Source organism: Piliocolobus tephrosceles, chromosome 19 (genome assembly GCF_002776525.5).
Source record: "Piliocolobus tephrosceles isolate RC106 chromosome 19, ASM277652v3, whole genome shotgun sequence".
Taxonomy (NCBI): Eukaryota; Metazoa; Chordata; class Mammalia; order Primates; family Cercopithecidae; genus Piliocolobus; species Piliocolobus tephrosceles.
In genome coordinates this window covers 10,151,875-10,167,683 of record NC_045452.1, presented here as the reverse complement: position 1 = coordinate 10,167,683, position 15,809 = coordinate 10,151,875, and the positions used below count along the sequence as shown (strand labels likewise).

Genomic DNA, 15,809 nt, shown 5'->3' with positions numbered 1-15,809 from the left:
CCCTTCCCTTCCCTTCTTCCCTTCCCTTCTTCCCTTCCCTTCCCTTCTTCCCTTCCCTTCTTCCCTCCCCTCCCCTCCCCTCCCTCCCCTTCCCTTCCCTTCCCTTCCTATCCCTCCCCTTCCCTTCCCTTCCCATCCCTTCCCTTCCCTCTTTTCTTTCCTTTTCTTTCCTCTTTCCTCCCTTCTCCTCCTCTCTTCTCTCTCCTCTTTGATATCTGAAGACTAAGCTGTGGATGTTTCATAAAAGTTCTTTCTGGGCCGGGCGCTGTGGCTCGCGCTTGTAATCCAAGCACTTTGGGAGGCCAAGGTGGGCGGATCATGAGGTCAGGAGATCAAGACCATCCTGGCTAACACGGTGAAACCCCGTCTCTACTAAAAATACAAAAACAAAACTAGCCGGGTGTGGTGGCATGCATCTGTAGTCCCAGCTACTCGGGAGGCTGAGGGCAGGAGAATCACTTAAACCTGGGAGGCGGAGGTTGCAGTGAGCCAAGATCGCGCCACTGCACTCTAGCCTGGGTGGCAGAGCAGGAGTCCGTCTCCAAAAAAAATAAAAAAACAAGAAAAAGCTGAGTGGGAGATGATAGTGGAGTCCAAAAGGCAGATAGTATTGTGTAAATAGTATCTATACAAAAGGCAAGGTGGAATGAGCCATTTGTGTAGTTGGGGAGGAAGTGCTAAGACCACAAGGCAGATTGAACCCAGCATTCTTGGGGGCAATGAAAGGAGGCCAATGGTGCTGGGTGTCATGAGCAAGGGGAGAGGGGTATGAGGTGGGGCTGGAATGGTGGCAGGGGCCAGACCTTGAGCATCTATTAGGCCGTAAGGAAGAGTGCAGATTTTATGCTAAGTGTTGTGGAAAACCTCAGGAAGGTAATAAGCAGGAAGTTACTGTATTGCAAGTAATTTTCTAAGTCATTAAAAATTACTCGAGAACTTTTAATGACTATTTGTTATTTCACAGTTTTATATATAAATGTATGTGTGTGTATAAATACATATATTAATAGATTATATTATATATTTATTATGTATTATATATTATATGTATATATAATTAACATATATAATATGTAAGTTGTATTATGTATAAATATATAATTATATTTAACGTGACTTATAAATATATATAATAAAAGCAAATTATATATATTATATATAATAAATACAAAATGAATATATAATGTATATGAAATATTTGTTTATTTATGTTTTTGAGACAGGGTCTTGTTCTGTTACCCAGGCTGGAGTGCAGTGGCAGGATCACAGCCCTTTGTAGCATCTCTTGCTCAAGTGATCCTCCTGCTTCAGCCTCCTGAGTAGCTGGACTACAGGCATGCACCACCACATCTGGGTGACTTTTTATTTTTTATTTTTTTTGAGACGGAGTCTTGCTTTATTGTCCAGGCTGGAGTGCAGTGGCGCAATCTCAGCTCACTGCAACCTCCACCTCCCGGGTTCAAGCAGTTCTCTGCCTCGGCTTCCCGAGTAGCTGGCACCTGCCACATGCCCAGCTACTTTGTGTATTTTTAGTGGAAACAGGGTTTAGTAGAAACAGGGTTTCACCATCTTGACCAGGCTGGTCTTCAACTCCTGACCTCATGATCCACTCGTCATGGCCTCCCGAAGTGCTGGGATTACAGGCATGAGCCACCACACCAGGCCAAGTTTTTTTTTTGAAACAGCGTCTCACTCTCACCCAGGCTAGTGTGCAGTGGCGCAATCTCAGCTCACTGCAGCCTTGACCTCCTGGGCTCAAGCGATCCTCCCACCTCAGCCTCCTGAGTAGCTGAGACCACCATGCCCTACTGATTTTTTATTTTTTGTAGACATAGGGTTTCACCGTGTTGCCCAGACTAATTTTTAAATTCTTGGTAGAGATGGGTGCCCCCTATGTTGCCTAGGCTGGTCATGAGCTCCTGGGGTCAAATGATCCTCCTGCCTTAGTCTCCCAAAGGGCTGAGATTACAGGTGTGAGCCACTGTGCCTGGCCATGTGATTATAGATAAACTGCCATTTGTTAAACTCGTTGTAAATGTTGTTTTTTCTTTCCTGATTTTTAATCTTATAAAATCTTGATAAGCAGACTGATAATTCTGATTGCCTTCTTAGGCTATTTTCCTACAATTAGCATTTATGAGCAATTTTTAAACGTTTGATACATGAAATTCAACAGCCGTCTGCTGCATGCTTTTGTATTACAGAATGTGTGAATGACAACTACTGGTTTGGGAGGGACAAAAGCTGTGAATATTGCTTTGATGAACCACTGCTAAAAAGAACAGATAAATACCGGACATATAGCAAGAAACACTTTCGGATTTTCAGGGTAGGTAACAAATACCCACGTATCTAGGAGAGCTGGTAATCTAGTCATTGTTTTTAGGTATTTTCCCCTATAAATCTCTGTTGTTTAAAGTTTGAAATAAAATGTTCTCTGTTTTAGGAAGTGGGTCCTAAAAACTCTTACATTGCATACATAGAAGATCACAGTGGCAATGGAACCTTTGTAAATACAGAGCTTGTAGGGAAAGGAAAACGCCGTCCTTTGAATAACAATTCTGAAATTGCACTTTCACTAAGCAGAAATAAAGGTAATATTATTATCTTATGGTTACTGGATTTTTATTTTTCCCACTCCCTCATAGGAGGAAAATTTGTCCTGTCCTTACAGAGTATGGTTTAAGTGAGTAAAGATGAGTAAGTTGCCAGGCGCAGTGGCTCACACCTGTAACCCCAGCACTTTGGGAGGCTGAGGTGGATGGATCACCTGAGGTCAGGAGTTCGAGACCAGCCTGACCCACATGGAGAAACCCTGTCTCTACTAAAAATACAAAATTAGCCGGGCATGGTGGCGCATGCCTGTAATCCCAGCTACTCAGGAGGCTGAGGAAGGAGAATCGCTTGAACCCAGGAGGTGGAGGTTGCGGTGAGCCGAGATCATGCCATTGCACTCCAGCCTGGGCAACAAGAGTGAAACTCTGTCTCAGAAAAAAAGATGAGTAAGTTAGCATTCAAGATTCAACTTTGCCGTCCTAGTTGCATTGTTAAATTTTGAAAAAGTTCCATCCAGACAGATTTTTAAGGTTTTAAGGTTTAATTGGTTTTATGTAATGCCATATACTGTGTTTTTTTTATTTTTTATTTTTTATTTATTTTTAATACGGAGTCTTGCACTGTCACCTGGGCTGGAGTGCAGTGGCGCAATCTCAGTTCACCGCAGCCTCTGCCTCCCAGTTTCAAGCGATTCTCCTTGCCTCAGCCTCCCAAGTAGCTGGGATTACAGGCACTCGCCACCACGCCCAGCTAATTTTTTTTGTATTTTTGGTAGAGACGGGGTTTCACTATGTTGGCCACGCTAGTCTCGAACTCCTGACCTTGTGATCTGCCTGCGTCAGCCTCCCAAATTGCTGGGATTACAGGCGTGAGGCCCTGCTTGGCCCATATACTGTTAATTGAATTATCATGGTGATTAAAATAAATTATAGTTCATTGATTCAGTTTATACCACATCAGTCTTAGATATCTATGAATTGTTGTTTCAGGCCTTTAATTCATTTTTCCTTCCTCTTCACCTCATTCTTTCCTTTCTTCATTTTTTCCATTCATTTTTTTCTTTCTTTCTTTTTCGAGACATGGGCTCACTCTGTCACCCAGGCTGGAGTTCAGTGGCACTGCAACCTCTGCCTCCCAGGCTCAAGTGATCCTCCCACCTTAGCCTCCTGAGTAGCTGTGACCACAGACACATGCCATCACACCTGGCTAATTTTTTGTATTTTTGGTATAGATGGGGTTTCACTATGTTGGCCAGACTGGTCTTAGACTCCTGAGCTTAAGGAATCTGCCTGCTTTGGCCTCCCAAAGTGCTGAGATTACAGGTGTGAGCCACCAAGTCTAGCCCCATTCCTTTATTTCTGTATACATTTATTGAGTTCCTTTTATATGCCAGGCATTAGGATGTGGGTGCTTCTAAGAGGCTCGCTTTAGAGCGTCTACCTTTGTAAATACTACATAGTTATCCTGTGTAAGTGGAGATGTTTATTAGCATCATCAGGTAGCATTTTATAAGCATCCAGTTCTTTTTTTTTTATTTGAGATGGAGTCTTGCTCTGTCGCCCAGGCTGGAGTGCAGTGGCGTGGTCTTGGATCACTGCAAGCTCTGCCTCCTGGGTTCACGCCATTCTCCTGCCTCAGCCTCCCGAGTAGCTGGGACTACAGGCGCCTGCCACCATGCCTGGCTAATTTTTTGTATTTTCTTTTTTTTTTTTTTTGAGACGGAGTCTTGCTCTGCCGCCCAGGCTGGAGTGCAGTGGACGGATCTCAGCTCACTGCAAGCTCCGCCTCCCGGGTTCACGCCATTCTCCTGTCTCAGCCTCCCGAGTAGCTGGGACTACAGGCGCCCGCCTCCTCGCCCGGCTAGTTTTTTGTATTTTCTATTAGAGACGGGGTTTCACCGTATTAGCCAGGATGGTCTCGATCTCCTGACCTCGTGATCCGCCCGTCTCGGCCTCCCAAAGTGCTGGGATTACAGGCTTGAGCCACCGCGCCCGGCCAATTTTTTTGTATTTTTAATAGAGACGGGGTTTCACCGTGTTAGCCAGGATAGTCTCAATCTCCTGACCTCGTGATCCGCCCACCTCAGCCTCCCAAAGTGCTGGGATTACAGGCGTGAGCCACCGCGCCCGGCAAAGCATCCATTTCTAAAACTATGGAAATAAAATCTGAAATGAACAATTGTTTTTCAGGGTAATATCTAGAAAGGGTACCTGACAAAAACAACCATAGAGTTAAAAGTAGCTCAAGGTGATTAGACAAGAGGAATACTGTTTTTCTTTAGTTAAAGAAACCATAGAGCTTCCCAAACTTATCTGAGAGTCGAATGACTTGGATGGTGTCTATGTATGTGCAAGACATTTTGAAAATAAAGGTTCCTACAAGCACTCTTCTCCAGATTCTGGTAGGGATTTAAAAAATCATGCCTCTAGGGGCTGTGGCATGAGCCTGTAGTCCCTGCTACTCAGAAAGGTGAGGCTAGAGGATCCCTTGAGCCCAGGATTTTAAGGCTACAGTGAGCTATGATTGTGCCTGTGAATAGCCACTGCCCTCCAGCCCGGGCAACATGGTGAGACCCCGTCTAACCAAATGAAATAAAGTCATGCCTAAGGTATTTTCATGCAGTCAATCTTGAGTCTGGTTATCTTGGAACTATGTCTATATTGGGCGTCCTGAAGTACATTTTATGATTAACTTAGTTTTCTCCGTTTCTGACTATTTTGTTTTCTCTGTGATAGTTATAGTCAGGGCAGCTGCTTTGGGTTTTGCTGTTTATGAGTGTGTAGGGGAGGAGGCAACTGGGTGCTGAAATTTGGTCTGTCCTCTACTTGACAAGCTGTGTACCACCTTTTTCTCATTGGTCTGCCCAAAGGGCACTTTTCTTCCTGTTTTTAAAAAATTAAATAAACCTTTAAACATTTATTTAATAGATAAATAAAAATTATAGGTTGACATGGTAGCTCATGCCTGTAATCTCAGCACTTTGGGAGGCCAACACAGGAAGGTTGCTTGAGCCCAGGAATTCAAGACCAGCTTGGGCAACATAGTGAGACCCCATCTCTACTAAACAAAAAAATTAGCTGGGCATGCTGGTATGTTTCTGTAGTCCCAACTACTTGGGAGTCTGAGGTGGGAGGATTGCTTGAGCCTGGGAGATCGAGGCTACAGTGAGTCATAATTGCACCACTGCACTGTAGCCTGGGCAACAGAGTGAGAAGGTGTCTCAAAAATACATAGATATTTATCATGTGCAACATGTTTTGAAATATGTATATATTGTAGAATGGCTAACTTGAGCTAACTAACATGCATTACCTCACTTACAAATCTTTCTTTTTTTTTTTTTTTTTTGAGATGGAGTCTCGCTTTGTCGCCCAGGCTGGAGTGCAGTGGTGCGATCTCGGCTCACTGCAAGCTCTGCCTCCCGGGTTCACGCCATTCTCCTGCCTCAGCCTCACGAGTAGCTGGGACTATAGGCGCCCACCACCACGCCCGGCTAATTTTTTTTTTTTTTGTATTTTTAGTAGAGACGGGGTTTCACCATGTTAGCCAGGATGATCTCGAGCTCCTGACCTTGTGATCCGCCTGCCTCGGCTTCCCAAAGTGCTGCGATTACAGGTGTGAGCTACCATGCTCCGCCATCTTTTTTTTTTTTTTTTTTAATAGAGAAAATACTTAAAATCTACTCTCTCAACTGATTTTCAAAAATATGGCCAGTATGGTGATACTTATGGCCTGATTTTCATTGGGATATTTACTTGCCTAGACCATTTTTTCTAGACTCAGACTGATTGATTACTTTTTGATTCTGGACCTGTTGTAAATCTGCATGGGCATTTTATATTAGTGTAATTGATTAAATATTCTGAGGTCAAGGAATGTAAATAATGTTGCGTTATGGATTTTTTGCACTAGTTTTAGAGTGTTGCTTATAGTTCCATTGAAGCATAAAATTTGACTATCATTTATTTCTCAAGGGCTTTACAATATGTATTAGCCTACTGAACTAATTTCTTTAATGTTACATGTTAAATGTAGTTAAAAACAATTTTAATATTCCATATGACTAATAAATTTTAGAATCAGTTATCTCCTCTTGTAAATAAATTAATGAAACCCATTTCTACTCTTTTTTTCCTTAGTTTTTGTCTTTTTTGATCTGACTGTAGATGATCAGTCAGTTTATCCTAAGGCATTAAGAGATGAATACATCATGTCAAAAACTCTTGGAAGGTAAATTATTTTCTTATATAACTGCACTTAATTTTTTCCCTATACATTTGTGATTGGTAGTTTCTCATTTCTGATTTTATAACACTCATTATGTATTGATAACATTTGTATGGTATCTATTTGTGTATTTTTTTTTGTTTTTGTGAGTTATTTCACACAGTCATTTTAATTTATTTTTATTTTATTTCTTTGTGAGAATGTTGCTCTGTTACCCAGGCTAGAGTGTAGTGGCACGATCAGAGCTCACTGTGGCCTTGATCTCCCAGATCAAGGGAATCAGGCATGCAGCACCATGCACAGCTAATGTGTGTTTTTTTTTTTTTTTAGAGTTGGAGTTGCGCTGTGTTGCCAGCTCTGGTCTTGAACTCCTGGGCTCAAGTCATTCTCCTGCCTTAGCCTCCCAAAGTGCTGAGATTAGTGGCATGAGCCACCATGCCCAGCCAAGTATTTCTTTTTTTATTTCCTTTGTGTGTGTGTGTGAGAGAGAGAGAGAGAGAGAGAGAGACAGAGTCTTGCTCTGTTGCCCAGGCTGGAGTGCAGTGGTACGATCTTGGCTTACTGCAACCTCCACTTCCCGGGCTCAACTGATCCTCCCACCTTAGCCTCCCAAGTAGCCGGGACTATAGGCTCGCACCACGATGCCTGGCTAATTTTTGTATTTTGTGTAGAGATGGGGTCTTGCCATGTTGCCCAGGCTGGTCTTTAACTCCTGAGCTCAAGCAACCCACCCGCCTCGGCTTCCCAAAGTGCTAGGATTACAGGCATGAGCCACTGCACCTGGCCGTGTGTATAGTATTTCTCTGTGTATATATACACAACATTTACTTTGTCCATTCATTCATTGGTGGACACTTAGGTCGCTTCCCTATCTTGGCTATTGTGAATATTGCTGAATTGAACATAGGAGTGCAGATATCTCTTCAACATACTGATTTAATTTTTTTTTTTTTTTTTGAGACGGAGTCTTGCTCTGTTGCCCAGGCTGGAGTGCAGTGGCACGATCTCAGCTCACTGCAAGCTCCGCCTCCTGGGTTCACGCCATTCTCTCGCCTCAGCCTCCCGAGCAGCTGGGATTACAGGCGCCCACCACACGCCCGGCTAGTTTTTGTATTTTTAGTAGAGACGGGGTTTCACCGTATTAGCCAGGATGGTCTCGATCTCCTGACCCCATGATCCGCCCGTCTCGGCCTCCCAAAGTGCTGGGATTACAGGCATGAGCCACCGCGCCCGGCCTTAATTATTTTGTATATATATCCAGAAGTGGGATTGCTAGATCATATGGTAATTATAATTTTAGCTTTTTGAGGAACCTTTATACTAGCTTCTGAAATGGCTGTACTACTTTACATTCCCACGAACAGCGTACCAAGGTTCTCTTTTCTTCACATCCTCTCCAATGCTTGTTATTATTCATCTTTTTGATAATAGCCATTCTAACAGGCTTCAGGTGATATGTCATTGTGGTTTTAATTTGCATTTCCTTGATGGCTAGAGATGTTGAGCATTTTTCATACATCATATAGGTGTATTTTTGATGTGTTTGATAATTATTAATTGAAATTAACTCTTTTGCCTCATGAATTTTATTAGTGATAATTATTTTAAATTTATTTTTATTTTATTTCTTTGTGGGATAGGGTGTTGCTCTGTTACCCAGGCTGGAATGTAGTGGCATGATCAGAGCTCACTGTGGCCTGAGACGGGGTTTCACCATATTGGCCAGGCTGGTCTCGAACTCCTGACTTAGTGATCTGCCTACCTCGGCCTCCTGGAGTGCAGTAGTGTTACCACAGCTCATGGCAGCCTTGATCGCTCAGGTTCAAGGAATCCTCCCACCTCAGCCTCCTGTGTACTTGGGACTACAGGGATGTGCCACCACACCCAGCTAATTTTTACTTTGTGTTTTTTGAGATGGAGTTTTGTTCTTGTTGCCCAGGTTGGAGTGCAATGGCGTGGTCTCAGCTCACTGCAACCTCCGCCTCCTGGGTTCAAGTGATTCTCCTGCCTCAGCCTTCCAGGTAGCTGGGATTACAGGTGCCCACCACCACATCCGGCTAATTTTTTTGTATTTTTAGTAGAGACGGGGTTTCACCATGTTGGCCTGGCTGGTCTTGAACTCCTGACCTCAGGTGATCTGCCTACCTCGGCCTCCCAGAGTAGTGGGATCACAGGCGTGAGCCACCACGCCTGGCCCTAATTTTTATTTTTTTTATTGTAGAGATGAGTCTTGCTATGTTGCCTAGGCTTGTCTCGAACTCCTGGGCTCAAGTTATGTTCCTGCCTTAGCCTCTCAAAGTGTTGTGTTTGGCCAAGACATTTTTATATTAATTCATTAAGTAAACTTACTACATGTTAAGATGGGTAACATTTATTTTTTTCTTCTTGAGACGGAGTCTCGCTCTGTCACCCAGGCTGGAGTCCAGTGGCACGATCTCGGCTCACTGCAACCTCCGCTTTCCAGGTTCAAGTGATTCTTCTGCCTCAGCCACCCAAGTAGCTGGGACTACAGGTCTGTGCCACCACGCCCAGCTAATTTTTTGTATTTTTTTTTTTTTGGACACGGAGTCTCGCTCTGTTGCCCAGGCTGGAGTGCAGTGGCCGGATCTCAGCACACTGCAAGCTCCGCCTCCCGGGTTTACGCCATTCTCCTGCCTCAGTCTCCCGAGTAGCTGGGACTACAGGCACCTGCCACCTCGCCCCGCTAGTTTTTTGTATTTTTTAGTAGAGACGGGGTTTCACCCTGTTAGCCAGGATGGTCTCGATCTCCTGACCTCGTGATCCGCCCGTCTCGGCCTCCCAAAGTGCTAGGATTACAGGCTTGAGCCACCGCGCCCGGCCCCATTTTTTGTATTTTTAGTAGAGATGGGGTTTTACTGTGTTAGCCAGGATGGTCTCGATCTCCTGATCTCATGATCTGCCTGCGTGGGCCCCCAAAGTGCTGGGATTACAGGCGTGAGCCACTGCGCCTGGCCTGAGTAATATTTTTTATGAAAAATAATTATTAAAATGATTAGTGAGAAGAGAGGAACTGTTCGACATTTTTCCAAATTTTTCTGACATCTGGCTTAGTTAGAAGATGGCTAGATTCTGATATTTGCTTCCTCATTCAGTCTGTTACATTGTCACTGCTTGGACCAACGGAGGCAAGATGGCGCAGTTCCGGGTTCTTCACCGTCAGCTTTCCCGCCCCGGGAAAGACACAGGTCGACTGCGCAGGCGCAACCCGACCTCCGACGGAGAAAAACCGGAACCCGCCTAGCCACGCCTACCGCCCGGCCCCCGACCCGCCCCACTCCCAGGCCCAGGACATAAAAGCCGCTCCCGCGGGCGCGCGGTGCGAACTTCCTTGGCCTCTGCTCGTGTGCGGACCTAGGAACCTCGCCCGAGAGCTCCGCCCGGTGACTCCCCCGGCCTCCCCTGCTGGAGACTGACAGACCTCACCCCTCCCCCACAAAGCTGGCTGACCAAAAAATAAACCCGCAGTTTTGCTCCTAGCCCTGCCTACTCGCTGGTCCTTTAATACTCCCCCTGGTGAGCCTGGAAAGCAAATCAGCTTCCTAGAAAGCAAATCAGCTTCCTGGAAAGCAAATCAGTCACATGCCACCTAGCCTCTGGAAAACTCCGTATGTATGAGCTAATGAGAATGGAAAACACAAATAATGTCTTAGTATTATTCTGAACATAGTTGTGGCTTTATGGATGCCCTGCAAGGCCTTGGGGTTCTATTGGGGAGATCCAGTCATACTTTGAGAACCATTTATTTAGGAAAGTATCAGGATACTGTTACCACATTACAAAATGCTCTTCAACCCCCTTCCCTTCTCACAAAGGTCTTTCTACTGATATTTTCGGAAACACAGAAGTAGAAAGTACATAAAAGGAAATAATCATCCATATTCCTGCAACATAGTCAAGCACAGTATCCTCTTTATTATATGGGAGAAATTTTAGTTTACTGATACTGAATTCAGTAACTGATTGTGTTTCCATATTTGCACTGGTTACTTGAAATCTCACTGTCGCCCAGGCTGGAGTACAGTGGTGAGATCTCAGCTGACTGCAACCTTTGCCTCGTGGGTTCAAGCAATTCTCTGCTACAGCCTCCCGAGTAGCTGGGATTACAAGCGCCCACCACCACTCCTGGCTAATTTTTGTATTTTTAGTGGAGATGGGGTTTCACCCTCTTGGCCAGGCTGGTCTGGCCAATGGGCACGGTGGCTCACACCTGTATTCCCAGCACTTTGGGAGGCCGAGGCGGGTGGATCACCTGAGGTCAGGGGTTCAAGACCAGCCTGGCCAAGAGGGCGAAACCCCGTCTCCACTAAAAATACAAAAATTAGACAGGTGTGGTGGAGCATGCCTGTAATCCCAGCTACTCGGGAGGCTGAGGCAGGAGAATTGCTCGAACCCAGGAGGGGGAGGTTGTAGTGAGCTGAGATCGCGTCACTGTACTCCACCCTTGACAACAGAGTGACAATGTCTCAAAAAAAAAAAAGTATGAGGCTAGGTATGGTGGCGCATGCCTGTAAACCCCAACACTTTGGGAAGCTGAGGCAGGCTTGAGTCTAGGAGTTCGAGACCAGCCTGGGCAGCGGGATGAAATCCTGTCTGTAGAAAAAAACAGAAAAAGTTAGCTGAGCGTGGTGGGCTGCACCTGTAGTCCCAGCTACTTCGAAGGTGGAAGTGGGAAGATTACTTGAGCCCAGGAGGTGGAGGCTGCAGTGAGCCGTGATCATGCCACTGTATTCCAGTCTGGGTGATAGAGTGAGACCATATCTCAGAAGGGGGAAAAGAAAAAGAAGAAATGTATGGAACTCAATGTTTTCCTAAGGGAGGATTTAATATGAATTCTCTAACTTGTAGCAGATGACAGAAACTCAACTCAAATGAGTCAGGTAAGATAAAAAATTTACTGGCTTTTGTAACTGGGAAATAGAGAGCCAGGCTGGGCGCAGTGGCTCACGCCTGTAATCCTAGTACTTTGGGAGGCCGAGGCAGGCAGATCACTTGAGGTTAGGAGTTTGAGACCAGCCTGGCTAACACGGTAAAACGCCGTCTCTACTAAAAATATAAAAAGTAACTGGGTATATCTAGGAGGTCATTAGGCTTTTAATTCATGGTCTTTGAGTTCTGATGGTCTGGTTGACTGCATCTGAGAGTCTCACAGTGTCACCAGGGCTCTAGCTCCATCTCTTGATTCAGCTATTTGTTGCCTTCCTATAGAATTGTTCTATGTGGCAGGAAAAATGGCTACCAGGAGGTGCAGATTGATATTTTCTTTGTCTAGAAACTACAGCAGAGAGAACGCTCTCTCCCAATGTCAGCATTTGATTTCAAGGGCAACTCTGGCTGTATGTGTGAATGAATGACAGGGTGTTGCTCTGTTTCTCAGGCTGCAGTGCGGTGGCATGATCACGGCTCGCTGTTCCAGCTCCGTTTTGGTTATGTAGCTATCCTGTGTTTCTAGGAGTAGGGATTGTGCCACAGTAGACCCCCAGCTAGAGCTGCATGAACTCAGGGAGGAATTCCCGGGCAAAGAGTGACTGTTTCCAGGAGAAGGGAAATTGGAAAGTGCTTTGAGCTGATTTAAAAAAGAACAGTTGCGTGGACCCTTACCTCATACCATACATAAGAATTAATTCAAAGTGGAACCAAGAATGAAATATAAGAGGTAAAACTTTGCAACTCTGGGAAGAAAACGTAGGAACAACTCTTCATGACCTTGTATTTGGCAGTGGTTTCTTAAGACACAAAAGCACAGCAACAAAAGAAAGAATAGATAAATTAGACTTAAAATTAAAAACTTTTGTGTCTCAAAAGATACCTATCAAGAGAGTGAAAACGCAACCAACAGAATGATAAAATATTTACAAGCCCTATATCTGATAAGGGCTTATGTCCACAATAGATAAAGACATCTTAGAAATCTACAATAAAAAAACAAACAACCTGCCATTTAAAAATGGGCAAAGGCACTGCACTCCAGCCTGGGTGACAGAGTGAGATCCTGTCTCTAAAAACAGAACAAAAAAAAATGGGCAAAGGGCCTGAATAGACATTTCTCTCAAGAAGACATACAATGGTCAAAAAGCACATCAAAAGATGCTGAATATCATTAGTATTAGGGAAATACAAATCAAAACCACAATGAGATACTACTTCACAGCTACCTACGAGGGACCATAATAAAGAAACAAAAAATAGTAACTGTTGGTGAGGATGTGGAGAAATTGGAACCCCTGTGCACTGCTGATGGGAATGTAAAATGGTGTAGCCGCTGTGGGAAATAGTTTGGTGATTTCTTAAAAAGGTAAACATCCGAGCTCTATGAGGCATAAATAACAACCACAAACAATAACAGAAAAAGGTAAACATAGAATTATCATGTGACCCAGAAATTTTCCTTCTAGGTTTACAAATTTCCCAATTTAAAAAACAAGTGTTCAGGCCGGATATGGTGGCTCATGCCTGTAATCCCAGCACTTTGGGAGAGTGTGGTGGGTGGATCGCTTGAGGTCAGGAGTTCGAGACCATCCTGCTCAACATGGTGAAACCCTGTCTCTACTAAAAATACAAAAATTAGTTGGGCGAGGTGGCACACACCTGTAATCCCAGCTACTCAGGAGGCTGAGGCACAAGAATTGCTTGAAGCCAGGAGGCGGAGGTTGTAGTGAGCTGAGATCGTGCCACTGCACCCCAGCCTGGGCAACAGATTGAGCCTATACTTCAAAAAAAAAAAGCAAACAAGTGTTCAGACAAAACTTGTACATGAACGTTCCTAGCAGCTTTAGTCACAATGAAGAAGCCTAGTTTATATCTATTTTTGTTCTTTTGTTGCTTAAGGTTTTGTTGTCATATTGAAGAAACCGCTTAGAAAAGGTAGAAACAAACCGAATAACGTCCATCAGAAGGTGAATAGATAAACAAAATATGATACTTCTATATAATGGAATATTATTCAGCTGTAAAAAGGAATGACGAACCACAAATGTTATGGCATTACGCTAAGTGAAAGAATCCAGACACAAAAGGCTACATATTGTATGATTTCATCGATATGAAATATTCAGAATAGGCAAATCAATACATAGAGAAAGCAGATTAGTGGTTGCCAGGGGCTGGGGGCTGGGGGCTGAGGGCTGGGGACAGGGTAGAGTAAGGAGTGACTGCTTAATTGCTTACAGGTACAGGGTTTCCATTTGAGCTAATGAGAAAGTTCTGGAATTAGATGCTGATGGTTGTAGAACATTGGCAGTGTACTTAATGCCACTGAATAGTATACTTTAAAATGATTCCAGTGATACATTTTGTGTTATGTATATTTAACACAGTAAAAAAGATGTCTTGGTAAACCCTCAACTTGCCCCTTCAAAACCCACAATAGTTATAATAGTCTACTTCATAATGGATAATTGATGCCCTAGTAGCCATTATCTTGGGCTGACCCAAGCTTTGGAGGACAGATCCTACTCAGGATTAACTGTGTTCTGGGTAATGGCTTGGAGAGCATTCCTCTTCCATGAGTAGTATCCCAATTAACTGCAAATCTCTGTGAGACGTTGCTGCAAGTAGGCTAATTGTGTAATACTTTTGGTTTCTTAGGTAATCAGATTTGATTTAGGGTGCAACTCATGCTGTCAACTGCTTATGCACTTCCTTTTAAGACGGAGAATAAGAAAGAAAGAAATATATCCATTAAAGTTATTCATTTGCAGATTCTGTTTCCTGTTATTTGTTTGGGACACTCATGACCAGGGAGGGCTGTTTCTAGTTAATGTTTTTCTGACCTCTCGGATAAGTAGTTTCTCTCTCATTTTTCTCTTAGTATCTTTCTGGGAATTTCACAATCCACGGCTGCAGTAAGACACATGTTTGTATCACTCAGCTCAGAAATGGAATTTGGAGTTGACTTAGTGTTTTCGGCTGTTAAGCCCTTGACATTTTACATTGGTGAAGTTTCACTGTGTCCTCTGCAAACAGGGACAATGGAAAGGTTGTTATATGGAATGTCTGTAAATTCTAATACTCGAAGCGGACCCAGGAGTGGTAGGTCTCATAATTAAAAACATTCAGACAATCACTGTCTTTGTTTTTCCCTCTAGTGGTGCCTGTGGAGAGGTAAAGCTGGCTTTTGAGAGGAAAACATGTAAGAAAGTAGCCATAAAGATCATCAGCAAAAGGAAGTTTGCTATTGGTTCAGCAAGAGAGACAGTAAGTACCAACAAAAAGCTGCTCACCTTTTATTAACACGTCTTCATAACTTCCCAAAATAATCTTAGCTTGATGATTTTCAAACTCAGGAATAATCGCCTGCTTAGATGGATGAATTTGTGAGTATCAAAGAACATGGAAAATTTGGGGGCATCTTTGATTAATCTAGAGACTTTTACTTATAGATAATTTGGTTCCAAAAGTATTTAATTGTACACAATAATGAACATAGCGGGAAGTTTTTTTTTTCTTCTTCTTCCAAGTTCAAAGTCGTTACAAGATTGTTTTTACAATAAATGACAGGAAATTAGAGAAAAAAATTCAGCCATAATCCCCACTGTAACCCCACAGCTGTTTTCAGTTTTCCTTTTCCTTCTAGGTTTTGTTCAGATGAAATCATGTTTTTAGATGGTTGAAATCATCTTGTATATACAGTTTTGTATTTTGCTTTTCTACAAATGCATTATGGCATAGACTTTTGCCTAATACATCCTTTTTGATGACTGAGTTTTCATGTCATCAACTTTATTGTAATTTAACCATTTCTTTGGCTGATCATTTAGACAATTTCTTATTCTTTGCTGTTCTGGGTAATATGGCAGTGAGTATCCTTGGTTTGTGGATTAGCCATAGATTTTTAAATTTTTAATTAAATCATTGAAATAGCCTTCCTTTATAGCAGCCATTTATTTTACTACTTTTTTTTAATCCACATTTACTGTGTGGGAGAGATGGCCAAATGCATTGGTCTTTCCACATGTGACTCAAAAAAGTAACGTAAAACACAACCTCTAATCACATTTTCCCTTGTG

General features: G+C 43.3%; 1 protein-coding gene across 4 annotated transcripts in view; it reads left to right on the top strand.

Annotated features, from left to right (window-relative positions):
* CHEK2 (checkpoint kinase 2) overlaps positions 1-15,809 on the top strand; it is a 52,103-nt gene that overhangs the window by 12,206 nt on the left and 24,088 nt on the right. For all 4 annotated transcript variants that reach the window (XM_023190713.1, XM_023190712.1, XM_023190711.1 and 1 more), the window contains 4 exons: positions 2,205-2,329; positions 2,447-2,594; positions 6,696-6,786; positions 14,889-14,997. In XM_023190713.1, coding sequence (XP_023046481.1) covers positions 6,767-6,786; positions 14,889-14,997 — 129 coding nt within the window. In that variant the 5' untranslated portion in view covers positions 2,205-2,329; positions 2,447-2,594; positions 6,696-6,766. The remainder of the gene's footprint in view (positions 1-2,204; positions 2,330-2,446; positions 2,595-6,695; positions 6,787-14,888; positions 14,998-15,809) is intronic.